This window comes from Gymnogyps californianus, chromosome 3, assembly GCF_018139145.2.
Source record: "Gymnogyps californianus isolate 813 chromosome 3, ASM1813914v2, whole genome shotgun sequence".
Classification (NCBI taxonomy): domain Eukaryota; kingdom Metazoa; phylum Chordata; class Aves; order Accipitriformes; family Cathartidae; genus Gymnogyps; species Gymnogyps californianus.
This window is the reverse complement of record NC_059473.1, coordinates 55,529,299-55,556,935: the sequence shown is the minus strand read 5'-3', so window position 1 is coordinate 55,556,935 and position 27,637 is coordinate 55,529,299. Positions and strand designations below refer to the sequence as shown.

The window sequence follows — 27,637 nt, the reverse complement described above, 5'->3', positions numbered from 1 at the left end:
TTTACACATGCATGTATTCGCTCTGTATTCCAGGCAACAGATTTTCTTCCTGAAGGAAGGGGCAAATGGCATTTCTGACGCATACTTATGAGACCAAGATCTTTGCAGACGAAGGCCTCCCTATGCACCCCGTACATCTGCACCAGCCCATAGCAAAGACAGCCTCCCCCGTAGTACCTCTCATCTGTCTTCAGTGACTTACGTGATCAGCTCCAGCACACCTTGACTGTTCTCACTCGTGCGTCAGCATCAAAAGCAATCCATTGAGGAAACAGAGTTTGTTCAACGATCCATTTTAATTCAACTCGCATTTAGCACTACTGTGCTGACAGGGAAGAGACACACGGGCACATCGTTCTGCCATCTATCACCTTGTTTACAGGAAGTATATTCTCAGTAGCCTTAACTCTATCGCAGGTTAAAGGAATTAGCTGAGTACTGTGAAAACACCCATGAATCAGAACAGGAGATTTATAGGGTATGAAAAGCCACTGTTCCTGCACTTAGTCCTGCAAATTGTCTTACGTCTGCAGTGTTTCAATCAGTAGTTTCATTCCAGTGTTAAGAGAGACTGGCTAGTATCAAAGTTTCCAGGATGACTGCAGTGTTTTGATTTAATGACAATACTAGCCCTGACATAATGACTACCGTGCTTCAAGGTTATGCTGCACAAAACCTTGCCTTATGCTTAAGAAAACAGGAGATAAAATGACTTGCTGCCTTTTTCCATTTCAGTATTTATGGGCACACGTAAACATTAACACCTCTGAATGAGGATAAAATGGGACAGAAACCAGGAAGGATGTGACTGCAATTAGGAACAGCTCTTCAAGAAAAATCAATTTTTGGAGGGAGTGAGGTTACTAAAAAGAACACTAAACCTGCAACAAACCAGGCTTTTGTTGAAGAATATTGCAATTTTCTACATTGCGGTCTTCAGGAGTGGCGAAATAAAGGCCCCCAACATTATTCACAAGACATGCAACGTTAAGAGCTGCATCAAGATAAAGAGAGAAACCCTCTTGTGGTGGGTTGACCCCAGCCAGCAGCCAAGCACCCATGCAGCTGCTTGCTCACTCCCCCTGCCCCCACAATGGGGCGAGGGAGAGAACAGGAAGAACGAAAGCGAGAAAAGTCGTGGGTAGAGATAAGGACAGTTTAATAGGTGGGGGGAAAAAAGGCAATGCAAAGGAAATCCTTCACCACCTCCAACAGACAGACTAATGCCTAGCCAGTCTCTGAGCAATGGCCACCTTGGAAGCCAAAAACCCCATTCTTCCTCCTCCACCCCTACTTTTATTGCTGAGCATGACGTTATACGGTATGGACTATCCCTTTGACCAATTTGGGTCAGCCGTCCTGGCTGTCTCCCCTCCCAACGTCTTGCCCATCCCCAGCCTACTGATAGAGGGGGCAGAGCGAGAAGCAGAGTTGGCCTTGACGCTGTGTGAGCTCTGCTCAGCAACAGCCAAAATACTGGTGTGTTGTCAGCTTTGTTTTAGTCACAAATCCAAAACACAGCATTATATAGGCTGCTATAAAGAAAGTTAGCTCGAACCCATCCAGAGCCAGCAGAGTAAAAATGGCTGCTGTCAGGTGTGGGCAAACCTGTCACACCTGTCTCTAGGGAATTTAAAATACGCACAAAAATACATACATAATGCATATAACAGGCACAATGGATCAGATGAAGTACCCACTTAGTTACTACACTGAGTATTTGAATGGTGGCCAGTAGTGGATGCTTGAAGGAGGAGTGGCAGAGGCACAGAGGGTGTCTTCCCCCAGTGCCGTCTCGCAGCTTTTGGTGCTCAGCAGCTATGCACCCCTCGAGCCAGAAGCTGCATGGATGGATACTAAATGTAGTAACACAAAGAACTTCTCCATGAATGCAGCGGTTTTGCAATCTGACCAAGGTTTTGGTCATCAGCATGGTGTGTTGCAGGGAGTTCCACACTATAATTATTTGTTGGTTTAAAAACCCCAAACCACAACCAACACCACCCAACCCTGTATGTCTATTTTAAACTTTTAAAAACTGATTCTCCCTGAGAAACCAAGACTAATCATTCTGCATTCAATCTCTTTGCATGGTTCATTTTTTCTTTCTAGCATATCCCACTTCAGTTGTCTCTTTTCCAGACTCAGAGGTCTATTTATTAAATTTCTTTTCCTATGAAAGCCATTCCACATCCCTGACTATCTCCCTTGCTCCTGCTTTGTACCTTTTCTAATTTCATTAGATCCTTTTTGAGATTGCGTGATTAGAGCTACAAATAATTAATGGAAAACGCTGCAATTTGTGGTTAAAAAGCCATACAACATAACTAATTTTAACTTTTTTCATATTTAAGAATCAGAAGTAAATGATAACCTATGTGCCTTTACCACAGATTTGAACTGTTGCTTGTCCCAAAGCACAGACTGAGAATACTTCTTTCACTTTAACAAAAAAGGCAATTCAGGGCAAGAGATTTCTTCAACTTCATAGGCTAATTCTAAAAGCAAGAGGGGAACCTAGAAGTAAATTTAACTTATCTGGTAAAGTAACATAGAAAATATCACCAAGAACCAAGAGTTAACATTTCAGTGCCCAGTTTCAACAGATATTCCTCAAAACAATGAATCTGATTCTGAATCTACGAAATCCAATTCAATTTGCTAAGCTTACCAGAAGAATAAATGCCTAAATTTCACTCCTGCCCAACAGTTCAAAGAAATCCTGAAACCATAAATGATCAGCTTTTTAAAATCTGCAGACAGAATGCACCACTGAATATATTCTTTTTTTTTTTTAACAGAATATTTTAATGAAGTTATGTGGAAAACATGATGAAAAAGTTGTCTGAGAGAATGGTACATTCAGGGTTTCCACAGTAACCAAAACAATGGGGGGGGGGATGGAAATCAAGGGAGCTTTGTAAAGGTCTGTCCAGAAAATCAAAAATTCATCTCTGGGAGGCTTGGTGTACGTTTACATAGAAGGGACACCTACTGCGCTGGATGCGTATATGCACTTACACATGGCAACAGGGCCCGAAGGTGCATGTTGTGACCTAGGCTCAACACTCATTGGGAGACCAATGCATGCAAACAGGTTTTGTCTTAGTGCTGAGTATATGGGTCCCAGAACCCAGGTCAGTGTCTACATGGAGGCCAAGTTCTCCTGTAAGCCCGCAGGTGCTGGGAATATGAAATTGTGGCTCCAAGCTCTTTAAAAATACATTCCTCACAGGCCACTCTGGTGTGGCCAGTGACTAGGGTCATCAGTTTCTAAACAAACGCGGTAACCCGGGCATATCACGTTCAGCTGAAACTTCATCCATCTGCTTGCCACAGTGGTTGACAGTATTTCTGGCACATTCCCAGAGCATTTAATTTTAAGTACATTTATTGAAGAAATGAAAACCCCTAAACTGAGCAAATATAGAGTCCTCATAAATATAACCACTTTTTTTTTTTTTCATTTGGTCTGAATAACAGCGGGAAATGAAAAACCACAAGGCTGAAGGAAGTGAAGGGACTATTTATGTAGCATGGGAAAAATTAAACTGAGATTCAACACTTTAAAGTGGGTGACATCTGTTTATCAAAATACTCTTGTTGTATCTCTTTTGCCTCTGATTATTCACTCTGTCTGCTAAGACTTAGAAGCAGGGATGCAGTGCTAGATTCGTCCTTTGATTTTAGTGTCAATCTGTGTAAGTTCTGCCACTACTTTGAAATCAAAATGTTGGTCTGGCATTGCCAATTGCTAATAAAATATACCAATGTATCATGTGCCATTTCTTCACAAAATTACTCACACATGTGTATACAACATGAAAAGATGTGTGGGACTTGAAGATTTTCCCTTTCTGCATATGAGATACAAAGTGTCTATGCGCTAACTTTTTATTTCTGTTAAAACAAAACCTGTTGAACAAGTGGGATGTACACCAAGATGTGGTCTGGAAGGATAACAGAAGCAGCCTGTGAACTGAATAGCTCAATTAAGTAGGAACTCAAACCATTGATTTCTACAAGTAGCTTGCAAAAACATGCACCAAGAAAAATAATTTTCAGCGATTCAAAGCAGAACCTTTGGCTAAGTGGTGAGTCTGCCCTTAAAATATGCTAAATAATGTGTTCTGCAACTGCACAAAGTACTGGAGCCTGCCAGGGACCCCATGCCATATTCCACCAGCAGCACAAGGCAGTGCCAAGTAAATGCTGAAATTCAATATACAGACAAATATGCTTTGCAATTTCACTGCTCTTCTCTTAGTAAAAGTTCTAGATGAACTGGACTGACATTTTTGGTAAGCTGTTTGCTAAAGTAAAAGATGACAGACTGAGGTTTCTTGCTATCAGCCACCTGCATAGGCATAGCTGCACCAAACAGGCGAAGTTGTACAAGCTGCAATTTGTTCTTGTTATTTTCAGCTAATAAGAGCTGAAAACAGTTGACTACGAAAAGGGTTTGCAGTGCCACGGGAGCTGTTCTTGGTATATCAGGATGTATATATATGTATATCAGGATGTGTGTATATATGTGTGTACATATATATATGCCTATCAGGATAATGTCTTTCTTTCAAGGGCTTGGACACCAACAGCACTCATCTCACCCTTTTTCACCATGCTGACTGGAAAGAACAATTTGCCATTTGCAAACAAAACAAAAAAAATCTTAACAAGAGAAATCTGTTTCATTGTGCTTAAAAAGAGTATACATCCTCCATGCTAAGCATCTCACCTGGTCATTAAAGAAAATCAATTGGTTTAACACACAAAATCATCAGCTAAACTAACTACCCAAAACCAGGAAAGACCATGACCTCTTCAAAGTGCTATTTGGCATCCAGGATTCCCAGATTATACCCTGTCTCTAATGGCTTTTAATTGCCATCACAGGCACTCAAAATATACCACTGAATTTACCACTTACTGAACTAAATTAAGAATGGGAATTGATAGGATAAGAATCTAGAGGGAAAAAAACCCCATGCCTGAAAGATCCACAAATCCTGAAAAAATAACCCTAAGGAAGACATGGAAAGCACTATTACCTGATACCTTTATGGTGAAACTGGACAAACACTAGTCCCTATGAACCAGGATTCAGTGCAGAAAAACAGATTGAGGACTTCTCAAACACTGAAACATAAGCTATGGACAGTGCAAGACCAGAGATGCATCTCACACGTGCTGCATCCAAAAAACGTTGGAGAGAACACGGAGGAAGCAACTGGTAAAATTACCTTGCTGCCAAATACCTGAGCAGGTTTGTTTGACCATCACCCCCTACCCCAGCTGGTCCTGCCATGCTTCACCCTCTTCAAGATCCCTTCATAGTTTTACTATCCAAACTCCTTCCCCAGGTTTCCTGTCTTCTGCAGTTCATTCACTCTAAGCACTCTTCTAGCAGCTGCTTTGGTCACCAACCATGGGTTTCTTGAGAATTTACTAGAACAGATCTTCCTCTTCATTCATCTCCTTTGCTCTTGGCAAGGAAGTCCTGGGCTTCTGCTGTGCTTCTTTGCCCCACAGGGAACTAGGTCATAGACTTTGCTCCTGGAAACGCTGCAGGAAAAGATACTACCAAGGATGCTAAAAAAACCCCAAACAAACCCCACCCTCCACCCCCCCCCAACAATTCCACCAAAAGCTTAGCTCAAATAGCACTCAATGATGCACAGAACTATCTATTGGACAGACAAGGAGAGCACTAAGAAGGCATGATATAAACTTTGTTTTTATATGCATACTTCATCCTTGCTCCTACAAACACTACTGCATGCCAACTGCTTGACAACATCCATGTCTACCCAGCTGTATACCAGTATACAGCACGAGTGAGAAATATTCCTGCTGCTGAACTCCAGGCAGCCACTCAGGGCACCAAACAAACCCCCAGAGAGATAAACAGCCATTTACCTCTCTTCACTGATGGTGCAGAGAGTTCCGTTTCCCTGGTACACAATTTAAGCACCTGACATTAAGTAATGTCAATACCCAGTTTTGGGTATTGACAAATACCCAAAACCAGGTTTGTGGGCTGCCTGAAGACCCTTCAAAGATCTGTCACAGCTACTGTGAAATTGGCGGAGCACTTACAGGGACAGTGGAGAGCAGAACAAAACTTAAAAAATAAAAATAAGACTTCAATGCCCAGCAAAACATTTAGTGGTATTCAGGTTAAGACAAAGTTTTCTGTGAATATTTTCATTCAACATTTTAAATAAATTTGTTTTGGCTACGCTCTCATTCCCGTCCTGTCCAATTTCCACTAGCTTTTAGGAGATGTATATTATGTATCTGCCACACATTAATCCCACACTCTCATTTTATGTAACAGAAAAAGCACATGTTCTTGCCCAAGCAGTAAACCTCCAAACTTGCTAACATCCCAAAAGCCCTGAGAGCGCAGCTCTGCAAAGCACCGGGGGCTCTGGCCAGACTGTGCACACACATGTTCCTTGTAAGGCAGGCATGCACCAAGTACTCTGCTGCAGCAACACCAGCATGCTCCACATCCTCCCTCAACACAGGCCCAACAAAACCAGCCACTGGGCTCTTCCAGCAACTTGTGCTGCACTTCCTTCTGGCTAGAACCAAGCAAATAACGAAACAACTCACCCTCTCTCTCATCTTTTTTTGCTAGGTCCAACAGTGCTTTTTATCCATCTCCTTTTCCCCCTTCCACTCCACGAAAAGCAAGAAATCAAATAATGTAGCTGATTGTCTGGAAATGAGTCAAAGCAGTCAAGCAGCAGGAGGAGCAAAGACCGAGACAAGCACACAGGTTTTCTTCTAAGCCCTGTATTTGCATGCTGTGTAACATCAAAGATGTAATACTCATAATGAGTTACAGGTACGTGTGTATAGCAATACAACACACAGTAACACAACTTCATAAACGCTCCAGAACTCAACTGAAAGAAACACTAGGGAAGAAGACAGACCACTACAATTACCTCGTTTAAGATTTTCACTACACAAAAAGTATTCGATGGAATCATACTACAAAAGGCACAGGAATAGGGTATGTTGTTTTATCATTGATCTAGCAGAACACAAGAAATAAGGTTTCTTCCTATGGTTCATGCACAGAGCTGATTAATCCCATAGTTACAGGGAAGCCACACCAGAGGAGTCCAAGAAAGCCATGGGGAAAGCAAATTGATTGTGAAGAGAGAATATTTCGGGGCCTGAGAACAGAGTGGGAGCGCTTGTGTGGGCAGACAACAGATGCTGCTCCAGACTTTCAGCAAGCAGCAGCAAAGCAGGGAGGGATGGGTAAATGCTGGGGTTTACTTGTTTTAACTTCAGCAGTTGGAGGAAGATGACAATTTAAGGCACTGCCCCCTGGATAGCTCTTCTATTTCTCCTGAGTCTCCAATTATTATATTTTTCTTTCTCTTCAATACCCTCATTTCCCCTGAGTATGCACTCATCAGCAACTTGCATTCCCCAGAAATCCTCCCACTAGCTATCTGGAAAGATGTTCATGCTAGAGGGCATAACACTCTTCTAACATGTAGATGCCTTTAAAACCACAAGTCATCTTCAGAAACCAAATTGCACGGAGGTGCAGGAAGAATTCCTCCAAGACCTATTTTGGAGGCAAGTGAATTCAGCCAACTCACAAACATCAGCAGTAATTTCAATCCAGTAAGCATGTTTGGTATTCTCAAAACCCTCCCCCCAACCACACACCTCTTTGCACGTGCATTTTTTTTTTTAAATATTTTTTTCTTGGTCTGTTTTTATGCTCACTTTTTGCCCTCAGCCTGTATGATAAAATGTTTTCTGGGTGAGCCTTGGAGAATCGAGCAGACCAAACACTAATGCTCATATGGAATTTATTTAGAGGGGGGAAAAATCCCTTAAGTTGAGTAGTTATGTTATTTTGAACTGGTTTTATATTTTATGCGTACATAGTGGAGCTGGAATTTCAGGGCTGGCTTTTGTTTGCATTCATCATGAAACATTTGTTATATGAGCTGCTGCTACTGCTACCAAAACAGCTGCTGCTCACTGCTAGAAAACCAGAACCCAACTCAACAGTTTCTTTCTTCCTCTGGTAAGTCTAGCTGGCAAATGAGGCCTGGTGTTTCTACAGAAAATTACCTTCACTTGGCTTCACTGTCACCCTTGCCACCTTTTGCCTACCCAGAACACAGACTTGAAAGACAACGGATAAATCGGAGCAACAGCAGGTATGTACTGGTGCTCCTGAATCACCTACAATTAAATGTAGATCAGAACTACAGCTGTATGAACTCCCTGCTTTGCAGCTTGGGCAGCACCTCAAATGTGAATGTCTTTCCTTCAGCTGCTCTTGAGATTTAGCCAGGATTTAGCCCTTCTGCCCTGCGTCATCATTTTCCGCCATCTGGAAAAACTGAGCCATGGTTTGATCTAGCTTCGCATAAAAATTTCTTCTGTAGGGGACTGCTTCCCTGCGCAGAAAAAAATACCCACCCATCTGACAATCTGTGCACTTTCCTACCAACCTGGACACAGACCAGGACCTAGAGCATCAGCGGACTGCAGTCCTGAGTGCCAAGGACAGACCTTCTTAACTGCACATAAGCTGAATTTTAATGCGTTGCTTTGTTATGATCACTAAAACACTTTGGTGTTGTTCTTGTTGCTTCCTGGTAATTTCATATTGGCAGTGACCTCTCTCACCTCAGTCTCATCTTTTTAAGAGAACGTTTATCCCAGACTGGAGCACAGTCCCTGCGGGACTCCCCTGCTTGTTTAATGTAAGGGGAGACTACCGAACAATTAATGTCTGCCTCTTTAACCGATTTTATCCTGCAGGAGAACATTCTCTCTCATATCCTGACAACTTACTTTCTTTAAGAGCTTTTGGACAGAGATCCTGCTGAAAATCACACCTGTACCATCTCATATCCCCGTGCTTGCTGACTCTTTCAAGGAACTAGTCAATTTGTGAGGCTCTACAAATGCCATACTGACTTTTCCCAACTGTGTGTTAATCCCATTCTTTATTATAGTTCCTACCAGTACATATATTGGATTCTTTCATCTGTTGCTGTCCAGGTGACCACTGCAGCCCTTTAAAAGCTTGGATTCATGTTAACTACCTTCCATTCTTCCAAAATAGCTGCTGACTGAATGATAGGACACACCGCAGAGTTGGCAATTTCAGCTTCAGAGATCCTTGGTGAATACTAGCTCTGACAGCAGCACTCCTGACACTGCCAAGGAGTAAAGATAGCTGTAGAGAAAAAAATGCCACACCCTAATACCAAATCTGTATTACAGATGGCATCTGTAAGTAACTGAAAAGTTATTCAAATTGAGTCCAAACAGTACAACTCAAAAGATGGGATTTACAAAGTGCAGTAACAATTGTGCAAATGTTGGAGATAAGAAAAGCAGCCCAACTGGAAAGAAGATACTAGTTAAAGAACACAATGGGAATGCAATTTGGAAGAAAGGGAGGAGATACGGAAGATGAGCCTAGAGAGCAGCGGAAGGGAGGATGCTCTTTCTTACTACATTTGTAAATTTGTGATTGCACTCCAAGAACAGAGAAAAAGAGCAAAAAAGGAAACTTCCTAGCCATATTTAGTAAACCCCTCTTCTCTTGCTATAGTTTCTCGGAGAGCAAGTTTTCAAGAGGGACAGATCAAAAAGGCTGGGAAATTCCAACTGGGAAAGGAAGTAGGGAGCATAAACTCCAAGAAAGACTCACTCTTGGAAAAGCAAGGGGTCAGCTCGCCAGCACCACAAGCTGCCTCCAGGGCAGGAAAAGCAAAGGGGCTCAGAGGAAGGGGCACAGGCATGGTGTGAAGCTACGCTCAAGAGAACAGATTATCCCCTCAGGAGTGATGGCTAGGAGACATACCAAAAGGACTCCTGTGTAGCAGCTGAGAGCTACACTGCTAATATATTTCCTTCATTTTAATTCTTATAACTTTGTAATCAAGATGCTTGATGCCCTTGCACTTTGCTGAAATTTATTCTACTAATTCTTTCCCTTCTTTTCTAATTGTAATAACAGTGGTCTTAAGATAACTTAGAGCGCAATAAACTGTGTCCCCTGGGAGTAACTGGTCTATTTACACATGCGCTTTGGGGATGTCTCTTCCCTGAGAGTGCCTCCCTGCCACCTCTCCCAGCTACCCACTGCCTCCCTCTCCCCAACTCTCTGGTGGGCCACCTAGTTCTGATATGGTTGAAAAAAACCTTTTGGTATTAGCTTTAATACCTTTAGCAAGCTGCATTCCAGAAAGTGCCTTGCTATAATTTCACACCTACCTTGTCAGAATTTATGCTCTTTCATGTTCTTCTCATTTTAATTATTACAGCATTTTAATTATTATAGCAGCTCATTTGTATCACTGTAAAAACTTTATTTTAAATTGCAATGTTTATGTGAAAACCCAAGTAATTCCTCAGGAATGGCTGCTCATCTCTACTGTACAAAAATTACAGGTTAAAAGCGTTTTTATAATTAAATTTCTTTTCTGTAGTTACTTTACCTTTAATATTTTTTAAAACATTTCTGAGCCATCAAAGATACTGTCTTTGTTGCTCTTGCAACATGCCTCAGGGATAAGAATAATCTGTTTAACCTGTAGCCTATTCTGTCACTGATACAAAGGCCAAGACTTACAATTAGTCTGAGGGAAAAATACAATAGCCTTCTCTGAAGACTGATGTTGTGGTTTAACCCCAGTCAGCAACTAAGCACCACGCAGCCGCTTCCTCCTGCCCCCTCCCAGTGGGGTGAGGAGAAGGAAAAAAGTAAAACTCGTGGGTTGAGATAAGAACAGTTTAATAACTAAAGTAAAATATAATACTAACAATAGTAATAATGAAATATAATAATAATAGTAATGAAAAGGAATATAACAAAAAAAGGAAGGGGAGGGAAAGAAAAAAAACAAGTGATGCACAATGCAATTGCTCACCACCCGCTGACCGATGCCCAGTTAGTTCCCGAGCCGCGATCCGCGCCTCCTGGCCAACTCCCCCCCGTTTATATACTGGGCATGACGTTCCATGGTATGGAATACCCCTTTGGCTAGTTCAGGTCAGCTGCCCTGGCTCTGCTCCCTCCCAGCTCCTTGCACACCTGCTTGCTGGCAGAGCATGGGAAACTGAAAAGTCCTTGGCTTAAGATAAGCGCTACTTGGCAACAACTAAAACATCAGAGTGTTATCAACATCATTCTCACACTAAATCCAAAACACAGCACTGTACCAGCTACTAAAAAGAAAGTTAACTCTGTCCCAGCCGAAACCAGGACAACTGAAAATATGATTATGCTCCTAAAAGCAAAGTGAATAGTCAGCTCTGTGTTATGCTCCATACCGTTCCTGTGTCTTCAATGCCAAATATGCTCAGTTTTCACTTAAAAGATGTTTCTTCCCAAACACTGACCCTGGAAACATACTGTGGGAATAATCGAGCTAAATTCTCCGTTGTTTTGGTCCTATTATTAACAAAAGTTCTTCAGATTCCAGCCTCAGCCACCTTGTACAACTTCCTTGTCTCCAAGTAGGTGAAATGAAGACCTGTGCAAATGTACTGGAGCTGCAGCTGGGAACAGAAGTAGGCCTATTAACTGGGATTTAATGGCTGTCCGCCTCCTCCTCTATGCCTTCTGTTGCCTGAATAGAGGTCAAAGTTGTCAAAGAAGCAATTTGCATAATCTGTTACTGCTATAATTTTTATTCAAATGCTATTTTTAAAGCAGAAGCAGTAACAGAGGTTTAACTGGAATGTTACTGATTAAAATAGCATTATGATTTTATTTAGTAAGTTAGTCAAGAAGGAATGAACTGCCGTTGCAAGCTTTAATTGTCTGTCATTAAAATGTTTGTGGTGTTTTGACCCTGGATTATTTATGAGATATAGCTAATGCAGCCTTCCCTCTGTGCCAAAGCTTAACAAAGCTGCTTGTCCATGGGTTTTTCATTTTGTTATACTAGGAACAGGAAACATTGAAAAGATGCATCAGGGAATCAACCTCAGATGACTAGCAGGAGCACTGTTATAAACCATAACATCTTTAGTGACTGATACGCTCATTAGATAAACATGACAGTTGCTTGAAAGATACCAGCACCAACCCTTCAAAATGATCTCGTGACACACAAAAAATTACACATGAATTCTTGATATGTGGGATGCAAGGGTTTGGCTGACTGGCCCCTTGGGATTTAGACCACAAATAAGTTTTGTTTTTACTGCAACAAAGTATGAAATTATATCTGTGTGGGTTTAGTCCAAAACCAGACAGCCCGTCAATAGATCTGACAAAAGGAAATTGAAACAATGCAAGCATCATGAAGATGTGGGATGACATGCAAAATCTGGAGGCTGAAGTCTTTTGGAATTGCACTAAAAGATGAAGATGATGCTGTAGGTGGTCTCAGCCTTCATAATCCTACAGGTATAAATGCATTATACAGAAAGTTTAGAGGGGAAACTGCTCATGATGGAGAGGCTCAGACAAGCGCATGCAAAAAAGTAAAGTGTGTTTGGCTTCAGGTAAAGACCTTGCCAGTTGCTGGGAAAGAGCAATACGAAAAAGGTGGTGGAGAGGAATAGGAAAAAGGTAGCAGACTGCAGAGCACAAGCTCTGTATATACAACGTGTATTACAGCACAAAGAAAGGAAAGATGCAGTAATTCTATGGAAAAATACTTAGCCTAAGTCTACAATACATTGTAAGTTGTCAGAGCCAGTCTATGAGCTCACGTGTACAGAAACTTTAGTAGAAGAGAAACATTTGATCTAGGTTTTACAAAGAATGATTTAAGGGTACATGGACTTCACCTTCCACTACAACTCATTCTGAGCAGAGCCTTTACAAATTAAACTCCCATGAAAATCCAAGCCTAAAATAAGGATTTAAAAATCCACATTGTAACTGGCAAGCAGAGAAACCATATCCTGCTTTGCCATATTCAGTGGTGAGACCTGGAAGGCGGCCAACCTCCTCGAATGCCAGAAGCACGGGGCAGGGGCACTGTGGATCAACACTGGCCCTCCTCATTCCTCCAGTTCATGAACCATGCCCACCATCCCAACCTGCCAATATGAAATACCTCAATTTCTCACCTGATCTAAGTGATTATTGTTGGTGCTGCTGTACTTACAACGTCAACCACTCATCTTGACTCTAGGAGAAAGCAGAACCATAGCAATATGTTTGGCAGACGGACCTGTAAATCGCACTTCCCTGCACCGTAAGCTCAGGGAGCAGATTTACCCAGAGTGAGTGTCATTGTCATGTCAGGCTGTCAGCTACCTCACTTTTTGTCTCAAAACGTGCCATTCATTTTGGGCCCCAAGATGTATTTATAGGCAAATGCTCTGCTGCGTAACCATGCACATATGAGCTAACTCCAATCTAACAAGTACACACTGGCAGGGAACAGTAAATACAGGAGACTTGAGCCTGGATGCATACAAGCTCCATGTGGGCTTGGAAAGCCACGCCAAACTCTCTTGCCACACCTTTACTGTTGCTCGTATTTTAGCAGTGAGACTGATACTACCTTGGATAAATCTTTTGGTGCCACATTTATGTCTCTCATGCAACACACACATAGTCTGGCATGGCTTCACCTTCCTCAGCAGAACAAGAACCACAGCTGTTATGAGCTGCCAATCTTCACTGCAGAACTTGCCACAGAGAAGTTTAGCTGCTGAGACAAATCTTCCAAAGACCTAGCGGATCTTTTGAAAAACACAGTCATGAGAAAGCCCAGAACTGCTCAAATCCTTCCAAGAGCTCCTATTCTTAAAACTGCTTAGTTTATTCACAATGGGATTTGAAACCTCTGAAAGACAGAAAACAACATATTTTCCTTTTATGGAATTGGAAAAAGAAAGGATATTTCCACTGATTGTGCTTATCACTGATTGGTGCATCCACTAACTTCAAGGCATCCCAGATCAGGCCTCTGTTTTTGTCCCTGCTCTCCAAACCTTGTATTTTTATGGCTGAAGAGCTAAATAATGTATCTACAGCTTTTGATAATACCTTCAGCTTTATAAAACAAACCAAGGAGCAGATTCGTTGTGCAGAATGTCCTAGATGCTATCATCCTAATTGGGAACAAAAGTCCTCCGGGATATGCACTGTGACTCTTCCTCTTTCCCCGCCTTTCTTGAATGCAGTGAACTGGGAATTTGTTTTACAAGAAACAAAACCACAATTAAACACTCTTCCTAGAGCTTAAACTGCCTGTTTTAGCATACACATTGTTTTAGAGCGTTCTTCTATGTAATTTTGAAAGTTCAGACTTCAGAGGGAGAAGAAAGGAATGGTTTGTTCACATTTCCTATTTTTATTTTCTATTTTCAGAACAGGATGTTGGGTGATAAAGAAGAAAACGCCACCCAGGCAGAATGTAAATTCACATGTGCTATTAGCACTGGCATGATGTTCAAGTCCCCTGGAAGTCCTGAACAAGCAGGGAGATTACACCACCTTCTGGACAAAACTTTTTAAGTCGCACATACAGTTCGCTTCACATAATGGATGAGAACGTGCCATGGAAGCATTACGCAGTTAGTTACTTCCCAAGTCCAACCTCATGTGTTACCTCCACACAAAATTTAGAATTTTCCTCTCCTGTAGAAAACTTTCATACACAGCGATTCCTCTTGAGAGTATCATTTAGGGAAAGCACAAAACTGTTTTAGAGTGTGAGGCAAAAGAAAAGACAGCATGTTTGGAGTCTCCAAAGTTTTTGAACATTTGAACGTGTTCAAAAGTTTTCCCAAATTCTGTTTTAAGAAAGTAGCAGATGCAAAGAAGTGATGCAGAAAAATCTCAGCATTTAAACTGAATCTAATCCAAGCTGCTTTTATTCTCACATCAAGAGTGCAGATCCTTGTAGGAGAGAGAAGGGTTGTGCATTTGTGCACAAGAGATGAGCCCATACATTCCGTTTCCACATACCAGTCACAACCCTCTCCAGAAAGTACAGCTCATGAGAAGCAGGCAGACTATTAGAAGCTGCAGATCACTTGTCCTGATTTTTTCTTTCCTTTCATTTTGTGCTGAACAAAGGCAGAATATAAGATGATCACTATTTAAGGACACTGCACAAAAAGCACTGCCTCCTTCCATCAGACTTCTTTCAACTTTTCTTACCCAGAGTTTTTGCTCTTGGAGGTTGTGCCTGCAAAGACATCCATTCCAGTTTCTCAGAGGGAAAAAAGAACAGTGGGATCTTTCTGCCCTCCCTTTGCTTTCTTCATATCACAGCAGCTTTTCCAGCAATGACCCTCAGTTCTGGAACATTTCCAAATGCATAGCATCCACATCTTGCCAGAGCAGCTCAAGAACAGGGTGGGAGAAAGGCTGCCACAAGAATTTAGTACTAAAGGTATCAGTCAGACTATGGGGAGCACTGCTAACAAAGTGATGCCCTGGCAGGTGGGATAAGGAAAGAAAGAAAAGCCCCTCTCAGCCTTCTCCACTTGCAAAGAGTTTTATTTTGACAAGGAGTGGGAAAATGCTCTTTTCCACTTCCAGCACAGGAACCATCTGAAGGCATGCCCCACCTTCAGTGCTGCCTTGGCACAGGAGCAATCTTCAGCACGGCGCAAAGACTTCTGGGGTTGATTCCACCCTTTTCCTAACTTCATCAAAAAAGGCTTCATCATCTGCCTCAGCTGCCTAACTGAAGGCAACACTTTTATTAATGTAATAAGAAAATTATCCTCCTAGTGTCCTCTGACACTAAAATTTCCTGTCATGCAGAACTGCCAACTTTTTAAACTCATAAAATTGGAGAAAAATTGGTGTACATTTCAAAATGTGACACCGTCAAAAAGAAAAGAATAAGCCAGCACAGAACAAATACACAGCAGCTGGCAAGCAAAATATATTAAAAATCTCAATAACCAACTGTTAGTGATAGTGTCTGAACAAGTCAACTGTATTTCACTCTTGGTTTTTTTATATTTTACCTTTCTTCACAGTTTCCTTGTGCCAGCTTATGTAAAACAAATCATTAGCATCACCGACAAAAGCACTCAAGTCATATTGCACTAAGCAGTTATCTGTGTCATTACATATACAGACACCCGCACTCAGGTTTCTGTGCTCTCCAATGTAAATGTCCCACTATCTATCTGATCAATAGAGCTACAGTTTTACTGATCTTCTGCTTCAGAACAATAGCAGCAAAGTATTTTTGAAGGTAAAAAGGCTACAGGCATTGTTTTCTAGCTAGGAGGACACTGAGCAAGAGTTCCTTAATAAATGTTGTTACATGCTGTCTCAGATGAGGAGTTTTACTACAGACACAGAAGAAACAAAGAAGCTTGAATATGGCTTGCACGGTTAAAAGAAACAGAGAGGAGAAAAAGTTTCCAAATTTCCTGATTTCTATTAGCATCAACCTATACTGAAGGCTCCCGATAATAAGAAATTTGCTTGGATGGGAGCTGTAGTGATCTGGTGCCCCCCCAAAGCACCTGTAACGAGGGAGGAGGGTCCCAACTTTGGGAAGAAGAAGAGATTTAACCCAGAACTCCTGCAAATGTATCTTAAATGCACATGTGATTTCATGGGTTTGATAACATTCAGCAGTTTGCTTCCTACAGCAAGAGGTAGGTGCTTTTAATTTGGTTTAGATTATGATGTTGGTGGGACAGCAATTGCCAATTTCCTACTCTACTTTCTAATCTATGTAATCCACTAAAGCAACACTGGATGGAAATTGCCTGCCTTCAGTTACTTTCTGCTTCAAAGCAGCTCTACAAATCCAGTTTTTGAATTGTGTCTAATCCAGAACCACTTTGCAATGGACTCTGGTGCAGAGATTCACTGACCTGGAAGTGAATCACCTTCCTGTACACGGTCCTTCACCATGTTTTTCTCATCTCAATATATTCAACTGATAAAAGATAAGTTCTGGCAAGGCTTTACTTTCTTTACATGAAAAGAGGAAAGACTGCCATAAGAGTATCTCAGGTGGAGCAGCAAGTCAGCAGAGAAAACTGTAAATTGTATAGATTTAATCTGCAAGTGTTAGTTACAACAAAAGGTCAGTTTTGGCCCAAAGTATCTGCTGCTTTGTGGGACCACCACACAGCTGGGCAGAATAACATCTCTTCCGCCCAGCACTTCATGATGCAACAGCAGAGGGTGTTGCAGATCAGGTCTACAGTGCACTGAGGAGAACGATGTAGGATTTCTTACACAGCACTTGGATTTTTTTTTTCTTTATTTCTGGCTGATTCTGTTAAGTTTTTTGTAAATATTAGCACCAACTCAGAAATAACCTGAAAATAATTATGATTGGAAAAAAACCCAAACAAATGCATGTTTGAAAAGAGGAGGAGAGAGTTAACACAATGAAACTGTTTCCTTTCTATTCTTCCTTGTCAATAAGTGAATGCAAAAAATAATAAAAAAAAAATCCACATGGGGAATACTGAAGGAAAGAAGTGAATCTTCAGACATTACACAAGACCAGTCTTACACATGAAATCCCAGAGGAAATCACTGTCCTGAAATAGGGGATCAAATCTCCCCCAGATACTGGAATATACACAGAGAAGAGAAAGATTATCCAGCACTTAACCATTCTGGGAGATTGCTTATTTCACATCTGACAATTTCTAGGGCACCCCGATGAAAATCGAGACCCTGCATGCTGTTTGTTAGCTTCCCCCATTGTAACAGAAGTGAAAATCTATGCTGCACAGAACAGCTGAGGAAGTCCTACAGATTCCCAAAGAAAAGTCTGCTCATTGCAAAGAGAGCATCCTTCTATTGATCCCCCGCCTCCCTCTCATCTAACATCCCCATGGGAAAACCTCAGAGACTGAATTGTGCAAACCTTTAGGAAGACTTCGACATACTACAAAAGTAGGTCTTTTTGTTTTTCAATTTACAAAGAAAAGAGAAATAACTGATCCAAAACTGGGCACTGCTCTCATGTCAATACCACACCATGCTCTTCTCATGTCTGTTACTGAGCAAAATAGCTCTATGGCTCGATATAGCACCACAACAAAGTAACACACCTTCTAAATAGCTGCCTTAACTGCCTTATTACAAGCAGATAATGACCCACTGAAATCATCTTCAGAGGAAGAATGCCACACTTTCCCTGTAATATCTGTATCGTTGCTAAATAAAAAATTTTCAAAGATGCATCCTGGAAGCAAGGATTGCTGGACAGTCACGCATAATTCCTGGTTATGGACAGAAACCCATAATTTCTCTAAAGTGACTGATTACTGTGATAGCTGCTCTCAGTAAAATGTCAGCCATCAGCTGCATGCATTACAGACAAAATTCAATCTTTGATCCATGTGGTTTTAATATACAACTTGGTCCAAAACACACATTTCAGTGGCTGTAGGTATTTCACAGCGACATGAATGCAACCGAATCACCAAGCAAGATGGCAAGTTTTTCCCCTTCCTGGTTCATATGAAGTTGATGGCCCAGCCAAATGTAAGCAGGAAATCAGTTCTGCCAGAATGACATGCACAGCCCCACAGAAGCATCGTATTTCTTGGTTTAGGCGTAGGACACAAGACTGTCTTCTAAAGAAGCTAGCAATAAATAAGCGTTGGGAAGGATGGGCTGACGCAGAGAAGACAGAACCCTTTCAGACTGACTGTGGGGTGCAAATTAAGGGGTAGATTAAGTGCTCTCCATTTTCATTTCTCTACTCAAGTCTCCTAAGTCTTTTCCCTCAGCATGCTTTGTACTTAAAGTGCTGTAAATACACGTTCTTATTTGTACTTCACCTAAACTCAGGTTTAACTGAAAGGTTCATTTCATTTCAACTCATAGTCAAAGTTGAGGGAAAATAAATACCCTGGTACTGGAAAATCTCCAAAGTGTCCAGCTCCCCAAACCATTTCTTGAAGGTTTACTTAGGTAGATATTGCTGACACCACCTTGAGAATATTTTGACAGTATTATTTGAGAGCTGTGTATGACAGAATTAAAAGAAGAAAAAGCCACTCCAGTGGTAAACAGGAAGCTTTCTGGCATGTGGCAGGATCACTGGAGCACCAAGTGCTTGCCCAGCAATGAAAACCACACAGTAAATTGAGAATAAAAGCAGAATATGTACCCTTCCCCATCAATCAGATCTGTTCCCTAAAAGGGAGATAAATCTCTTCATTGACTAAACAAGACATAAACACGTATCTTTCAGCAGCCATGCAGATTTTGCCAAAGTTTCTGTAACAATAGCTTTTTAATGGAAAAAGTTACCTGGGTTTTTGTAGATGCTAAGCACATCCTTGAAATAATGAGGTAAGAATCTTTCTAATAAAAGCAGCACATCCTCCAGCTCCTCCAGAATGCCCACAAGCAGAAAATTTTCATTAACGTTCAGCTTTGCTCTTTCAAGGGCCCATTCACCCGGCTCCCTGTATGAAATTAAGGGAGGGAGAGAGAGGGAGGAGAGGGAAAAAAAAGTTTAAATATGCATTTACTTCAGAAATTCAAGCCAAGAACACAACTGAATCAAAAAATATTCAGTGCTGTACTTCCAACAGAACATAAAAAACCCCCCACCAAACCTGAGTGGCTTACTGAGCTTTTCTGCACAACATCTAGAATTGGTTTGGCATGTAAAAACACGATCACATTAAAAGGAGGTTAATCACTGTGTGGAAGTACTCCGTTCTGAAGACATCTTTCGCCAAGTTGTTTGTAAGTTCAGACCTGTGAACTCCTGTATTTCGACTCGGAAACATGACCCATCTCACAGGAGGAACGACTTCCCTGGGTGATGAAGGGTGCTAAGGGGTGGCGGTGTCCCTGAACCACATCAGGAGAACTGCTGTGAGCAACCACTGCCTGCTGTTAACCAGTGAATACCACACAGGAGGCTACCAGCCCGTTTCCCACCTTGTCCTTCATTTTAACTTCTGCCAAAGTCTCCATGAGCTTCCCTTTCCCTGCCATTACCCCTGACTGCCCTGCGGCTCTGCTACAGGATTCGCATTTGTTTGCTCTGTCTGATATTGGTTTTGAAAATCAGTTTAGGGTTATTCTATCTTTTCCCCCAGTGGGAGAAGCTGGCAGGGCACCAGTACATCTTTATGCTTCTCTCATAGTTTCCTGGAAGCTCAATTTGCTTAGACAAGCATATGAATCCTAAATCCCTTAGACTAACTCATATTAATTATGTCCTGGGAGCAGCAGTCAGCATTCATATTGCTAGGGGATACAATGCCAGTGTCCCAAACTAAGGAAATCGGCTTTTTCACAGGGTCCAGCTGGTATGATGAACATCTGAGTCACATATGCTACCTGAGAGTGGCTGGAGATCACACCTCCTCCCTGACTCCATTAGGCTATTGCAAACTCTGCGCGATAGTGAATTTAACAACATTTGTCAGAAGCTCTTTTGATGATATGTGGAAAAGCTTATTGCTTTACACTCCTACTAGAGCAGACTAGGAGCAGGTTTTTCATTCCCTATCACCTTCTGTGCACTGATCCATTTTCTGGAAGAGCAGAGTGTCCTAACAAATACTATGAGCCTCCTTTTTGCAGCTCCTTGTGAGACTAAGAAGTAGTGGAAGGAAGTGCAAGGGCATGACAGGAGACAGATCTATAACAAGCTACAAACCCATACTTCAATATACTGCTTGGGAACCTCATAGAGATATGTTGTGAAAGTATTCAGGTATGTGACTTGTTAATGGGATTACTCATGCACACAAGTTACATGTGCAACCATAAGTATTTGCACATGAGGCCAAAATACATTAACAAAAAAATGTGTAATGAAAATGAAGTCATGAATTTGTTTTGTTTCTTAATCATAACTTCACTTATGCCAAAAAACTAAAGCAGGATTTTACAGCAAAGATACTTAGAAACTGAGACATAAGAAGGAACACATTTTCACTTGTTATTACTGCTACAAAAAAGTATGGCTTTTGAAAGAAATTTTTGAAAACATGTGCAGTTGTTCCACTATGGAGAAGTGGTAACAATAAATAAATAGAATACCTTGAAGTTGAACAAACCTAATAAAGAACATGCTGTGACCAACAATACAAAAATACCTGAAAACAAGAAGGTATTTAAAATTATTCACATATTATTGCTTAAAAGTTTACTATGCAGTATCAGTAATACAGCAATATGAGAATGGCATAGACAGACACATTAAAAATGAGCTAGCTCAATTACAGCAGTAGAAGGCTGCACTTTACATAGTTTTAAGCATGATTGCTATTTTTTACATGGACATAGAAACCTGGAATTCCTCACATACAGACCTGATACGAGCATCTGAGCAGAACTAAAATGTATATTACAAAATTACAGTGCCGGTAAAACAAATAATGAGCACATATGGTCACTGCCATTCTCACCTTGCCAACCCAGAAAAAAAATCCACATAAATACATCCAGATTTGATTTGATTCAAGTATTAAATCAAGGAAAAAGAATAGTACTACATTTGCATTACCCTCCTTACTCCAAAATATATGCATGCAGTTACCACATACAGCGCGACACAGTATTTACACTTTTCTCTTGTACTTCAAATAACTGTTGCCTCTCTATTACCAGTTTCTGACAAAATGTTGGCAATAGCTATTGCTGAACAAATTGGGATACCTTGTATATATTTACCTGCATCTTGGATGCTGTCCACAGAAATATGGTATGATGTAAAATAACCTGGGATTGGAACATTCAGGGTAGTTTTCAAGGATACATACATTAATGTCCTGTGGGGGAGGACAGAAAAAAAAAAAAAAGAAAGAGGTTGAATACTGCATTTTCTTTTCCTTATTAACAAGTGTTTTATCTTATACTTTATACAGTCATCTCAAAGAATTGTGCTGAGGCTATACCAAATACCTTAAAAGTTATCTACTAGTCCATTTAACTACTTCTAAATATCATTAGAAAGTTTCAGGATGGGGTTTGGGGCGGGGGGGGGGAAGTGATTTTGTCCTAGAATGCAAAAAACACATTTTTTTTTTCCTTGCTGCAAATAACACAATTATTATATTTAGATTACTGCATGATTCAAAGCGGGACACATGGATCAACTTTCATATTGAGTTATATTTAAAATATTCAGGAGATTATTTTCAGACTCTTCCTTCTTCTAAATACACCCTGGGAGAAACCTGAAGTAGCCAGAATAAATCAAATTGAGACATCAATTATTTTATTTTCTTTTTATTCTGCTTCATTCAATGACTGGAATGAACAAACATAAGCTGTAATTCGCACAGCTTACTCTTGATATAAAAACATACATCACTTTTGATTACAATTCTGTACATTCCTCAGATGTTCAGAATTGAGCCTATTGTGTAAACCCCCACTGAGAAAAGGGCTTATTACAAAGTATTTATCATTTTCCTGATTTATCGTTCACCTAATCAGGAGCTATTTATCATTTTTCAAAGACTAGGCATAGTTACTGAACCCTGAGGAACTGTATTCCATTTCTAGCTTTACTCTAGCGCAATAATAAACGTACCTGCAAGTGGGATTCAATTCCACTATACTTATCTAGTCTAATAGACCCTTACTCTGCAAGCAGACCCACTGACTCCAAAGAGACGTACAGGGCAAAAAAAAAGTGCAAGACAACATAAGCAAAGATGAAAGGATCTCATCTTTGCAAAACCAATCTTCATTCTTATTTAAAGATGCGTGCTTTTATAACGCAATAGGCTTGATACACATCAATATCAAACCAATGACTAATCAAATCCATACTTCATCAAGTAAATAAAACACGATACAGAACACTTCAGCGGGCAACACGCCCTCCGCAAGACAGAAGTGCTCGGCAGCATGGGAGACATGGAGAGCATCCCCTGCTCTCCTGGGGCAGCATGGGGTACAGGCCTCCAGCCGCAGCATCCGCTTCTGAGACCTCAGCGCAGAAAAGCTCTTCACAGAACTTCAGCCCTCATGTCTAACTTCATTAGTGTCACATTTGGGTCCGTAAGTCTTTTAAAGTACATTCCTGTTTCCTCCTCTGTCTTACACTTACGTAAATCAGATTTTATAAGCACATCAGAAGATCCTGGGCTGGGAAGTAAATCACATGGTGAGGAACCATCAAAGAAAACAACATAAAAATTGCCAATTGGGATACAAACAACCCGTCTCCCCTGCTCCCTCCAGTGTATTCAAGCATACTGAGACGGGCTTGCCTTAAATACATAACAAAAGATATATGGTCATGACCTGAATTTTGACATTCAAGGCTCTGAGCTGAAGCTAACCAGCCACCCATTCTCAATGCTATGAATATTACTAAGAAATCTACTGGCGGCACAGTAAGGTGGCACAAGCAATGTGTCCCTCCTATCATCCCAATAGGGTTTTTTTAACGTGAATTAAAAATTGCAGTTCTTTAAAGGTTTATTGTGCTTTTACTATAGACATCACCAGAGATATTTTCAAGAACACATATTTTCAGTTTCCATAAGAACCTGCAGAGACTTGCAATGAATTAATAAATTGCTTTGATTTTAAAAAATCTGAAATATTGTCCTGACAATGCTTTAAATCATGTTCAAGCCAGCCTACACTTGACTGATGGATTAATTCAAAGGCAAGAACACCTACATAAGATTTAAAAATCATTAGTAACACCCAACCGAGAACCATTCCTCTTTTCTCACTCCCATACAAAGGTGAACGGACATTAACTCACAACAAAAGAAACTTATCGTTTCTTTGCAAGAATAATTAATACAGTGAGTCAGAAAATATTCCCTGAGATAAATAATTACCAATACCCAACACAAAAGTGTAACAGGGACCTTCTTGTCATTCTGAAATCAATATTTGGTTAATATGGACGGAGAAACAACCATACAATAAAAGCAACGTAAATTCACACGGAAAATCCTGCAGCTTTAACAAGTGAACAGCTTATATTTAGTCAAAAAGAGATTTTTAGTATTCCTTTTTAGGGTAAACTGCTGTAGGATCACTGAAACAACCGGGATGGCACTAATCTAAACTATCGTGTGGCAATTCCCTTCGAATTTGATTTGTGGAAGGAATGCAAAAGGATGAGAGAGAAAAATCTTCCCCCCTCCTTGTTGACACGCTCAAGGTTTAAGATAAAGGCCAGGTATGCTTTCATACGAACCTACAATTGTTTGCCACACAACGGCACACATTTCATGTTCCTGACATCAGAAGCACCAGGTTTTCTCAGCAGTAAAAGCACTGCCCCTTTCCAGTCTCTGTTTACCACCACCACTGTGGTCTGTATTACAGCTGCTGGAGAGTCCTGATGCATTTGCAGCACCTGCTCGCCTTTCCTGTTTTACTGTATTCATAATCCGTGAAATAAATCACCAGCTACCATCCACCCGCTCAGAGGAGATTTTACTTGATGATAATTATGCAGTTCCATGAGATGTGAAATCACAGTTTTTAACCAAGAGGTGAGGCGAAAGAAAGGTCGGCCTGAGGTGTGCTAGTCATGACAAAGCTTAAACACACCTACAGGAAGCTGCTCTTTGGTTGTTGGCAGGACTTACAGGAACTTCTCGTTTTTTTCTGAGCACGGAAAGCTAAGGTGAAATGACATTATTCTAGGCAGTGTTACTCTGTTATCCTAAGCAACATTAATGCCGCATTTCCCAGTAAGAGCATGTTTTCCCAGCAGGACACAGATCTTCCAGGGCAGAAAGCTTTTTATGTGAGACAAAAAAATTGCAAGGTGACAGATGACAGCCTTGCTCATTTAAATCACTGGAGGAGCCTTGTAAAAAAAATTATTCTAACACAGCCAGGAAAGATACAGAAACACACACACAGCTACTTTGATCATATCCCTCCACAATAAAGAAAGAGGAATTTTATTTTATTCCTCAGCTCCCAGCTACAATCCACACTGCTCGCATCCCGCTGGGCTTCTGTCTCCAGCAGGGCAGAGGGACGCCCGGGAACCAGCCCTGGGGCTGCAAGTAACAACAGAAACCATCTTCCTTTTTAATAGTACTATATTTTTCTATTGTTGTTACAATTTTGGCTGAAACGGTAAACTGGTAATGTCTACTCCCTTCTTCTGTAAAATTGTTTTTCATATAAAAATCACAACATGCCCTAATCTATTAATCTGTCAACGAGCCAGACTACTGATCTATCAGAAATATAGCAAAGGTATGTTATTAATATATTTTTAAAAGTTAATAACAAACAAACTGGTTTATTTGCCATAGTGAGTTCATACATGTCATATGACGAAGTCGGCACAATTAAAAATATTTCATGGATACGAAATTCTTTTGGGAATTTTAATGCTATCACAAAACCAGAAAACTTTAAAGTATTTTTTGTAGAACAATAAACAATTTACTTAAGTTAATGTCTTTAACTCATGGTAAATACTGTACCATATACAAAAAGATGCGACCTTAGATTTGAGAGGTTGATTTTTTTTTCCTCCTAATATAAAATCCCAAGAGTACTGGGGGAAATAATAACTTTTTTTGTCCAGTAGAAGGAACACCTAAGTTTTTTTAAAAAATAAGTAATTCTTGGGCTTCAGAGCATTCCCTATTTCTTGATCCTCAGTGTCCCAACCAAAAATTACAGAAACACCAGATTCTGCCATGGATGCACGGCAATTCTTAGTATCCCTAACAATTTAAAATGAGGAATCATAACTCAAATACATACATGGCTTGCAAATATTTTTCCATTAATCATCCATTAATCTACGGGAAGCCATAAAAATGGCCTTTCTCTCACAATCAAAATGAAAAATACAAGATGTTGTCTTTCCATGCCCTGCCCTCATGGGATACTGCAACTTCTGTGAAACCAGGAGACCCTGCTTCCAGCCCAGCCATGGTGCATGCTCCTTACTTAAGTCTGAAGGTTGCAAATGTGAAGTTGAGGTGTGTCATGAAGGCTACAGAAGAAGCATCGACCTAAATAAATAACTTCCAAGTTTCCATAAAAGGAAATGAAATAAAACGATGTGGAAAACTGGTGAGTGAGCCCAGTCTACGGTGACCTCTCCTGATTACAAGGCTGTTCTTCTTATGCTGCTACAGTCAGCGGCACAGTCTAGTCCTCACCGTCGCCAGCCAAGGAAAAATCTTCTGCTCTGCTGAGAGCCCCCAAGAATCCTCTTGCAGCTTATAAGATGTTTTCTCACATACTTGCTTGGTGTTTGTAAAGAGGTCAAACTGACCGTTACATCCTGAGGACAACGTTACATCATATGAACTAAATACAACCATGCTGAAAAAAGAAAAAAATCCGCTGCTTTCTCTGACCCCAGCTAAGGAGCTCTGGGTGGCCATAGAGTGATGGCAAAGAAAATGTAAACATGACGGCTCAGAAAAGGGCTCACAAGTGTAAATATGAAATGAAAGAAGGAAAAGCACAATTTCCTGCTTTGTAAGGCTGCAGAAAGACATTGAAAAGTCAAGCTATAGTTGGCATAAAGGTTTTCAAATATAAATGTAACATGACTTACTAAATCTTATTTAGGAGCACAAATTATTTACATATTTTTATGGAAAATAAACTATAATGCAACAGATTTTTAACCCTAATTAGAGAGGTTTTTACTTCATCAGGTGATATTTAATGTTTCTATTCAATCTCAATCAAGTATTTGGATAACTAGAGCCACACAGCAGCAAGATGACCTGTTTCTTTCAAATTCTGGAGGCATCTGGTACTTGTTCGTGCATCTATGCTAACAGCACTGGCAGCAAATTGCTGCGGGGTGGGCAGGTACTAGGCATCGCTTCCCAAACCAGCACTGCCAACACAGCCGAAGCCAAGTGTTTCCCAGCCTGTGCTATTGTGGTACCGAGCCCCTCCAAGGAGGGCTGCCACGCGGGGTGGACTGTGCCAAACTGGGTGGGATGATGGTCCTCTGGAGACAACAGCAAGCTGGACAAGTCTATTGGGACACCAGTGGCATGCTGCAGAGCGAGCAGTGGGCACTTCGGAGAGAAGCTCCACGAGATGACAGAGCTGAACTAGCTAACTGAAATGCGCGTTTCTGTCCCCAAACACCCCCCTGCACCAGCTGTGATTGCCCCTTCACTCCTGTGCAGGCTCCACTAGCTCAAAAAGCAACAGAAACCCATTTCTTTCCCTCCGTTGCCTTCTGGTCTTCTACCAGAAGAGTGAACAACGTGGGGTTTGCTCACGGAAATGCCACAATGCCACCGTAGCACCACCGTACTCCAGCTGTGCAGGGCATGTCCCCCTCAGAGCGACGCAGGCCACATCTAATGAATTCAGTTGCCATGTCCATTTCTTTTAGTCATTTTGCCAGTGCAGTCATTGCAACGACTGGGAAACAGTCACGAGAGCACATGGCTGTTTCACCCCAGCACTGACTGTCCCCCTATGCCCAAATAATGCTGTCGCCACAAGAGCCACCCATGCTCCCAGCATCTTCTTCTGTGGCACCGTGAAATCCACAGATGCCAGGGACTTCTCCTCTCTTTTTAGCTACCTGGTAGATCTGGCATAGTTACTGATGAGACAGCCCATGTGGGCCTCGCGTTTCATCCTGAAGAGGATCTCAATTGCTGCGAAAGAGAAGACTACAGCTATGAGAGACATCCAGTAAGGGTAACCCTCCGGTGGGTCCACGCAACAGATTTAGGTCTGCCC

General features: G+C 41.1%; 1 protein-coding gene across 1 annotated transcript in view; it reads right to left on the bottom strand.

Annotated features, from left to right (window-relative positions):
• Positions 1–27,637, bottom strand: part of UST (uronyl 2-sulfotransferase) — a 172,676-nt gene that overhangs the window by 17,171 nt on the left and 127,868 nt on the right. Inside the window, 2 exon segments of the mRNA XM_050893787.1 lie at positions 19,241–19,398; positions 21,629–21,726. Coding sequence (XP_050749744.1) covers positions 19,241–19,398; positions 21,629–21,726 — 256 coding nt within the window.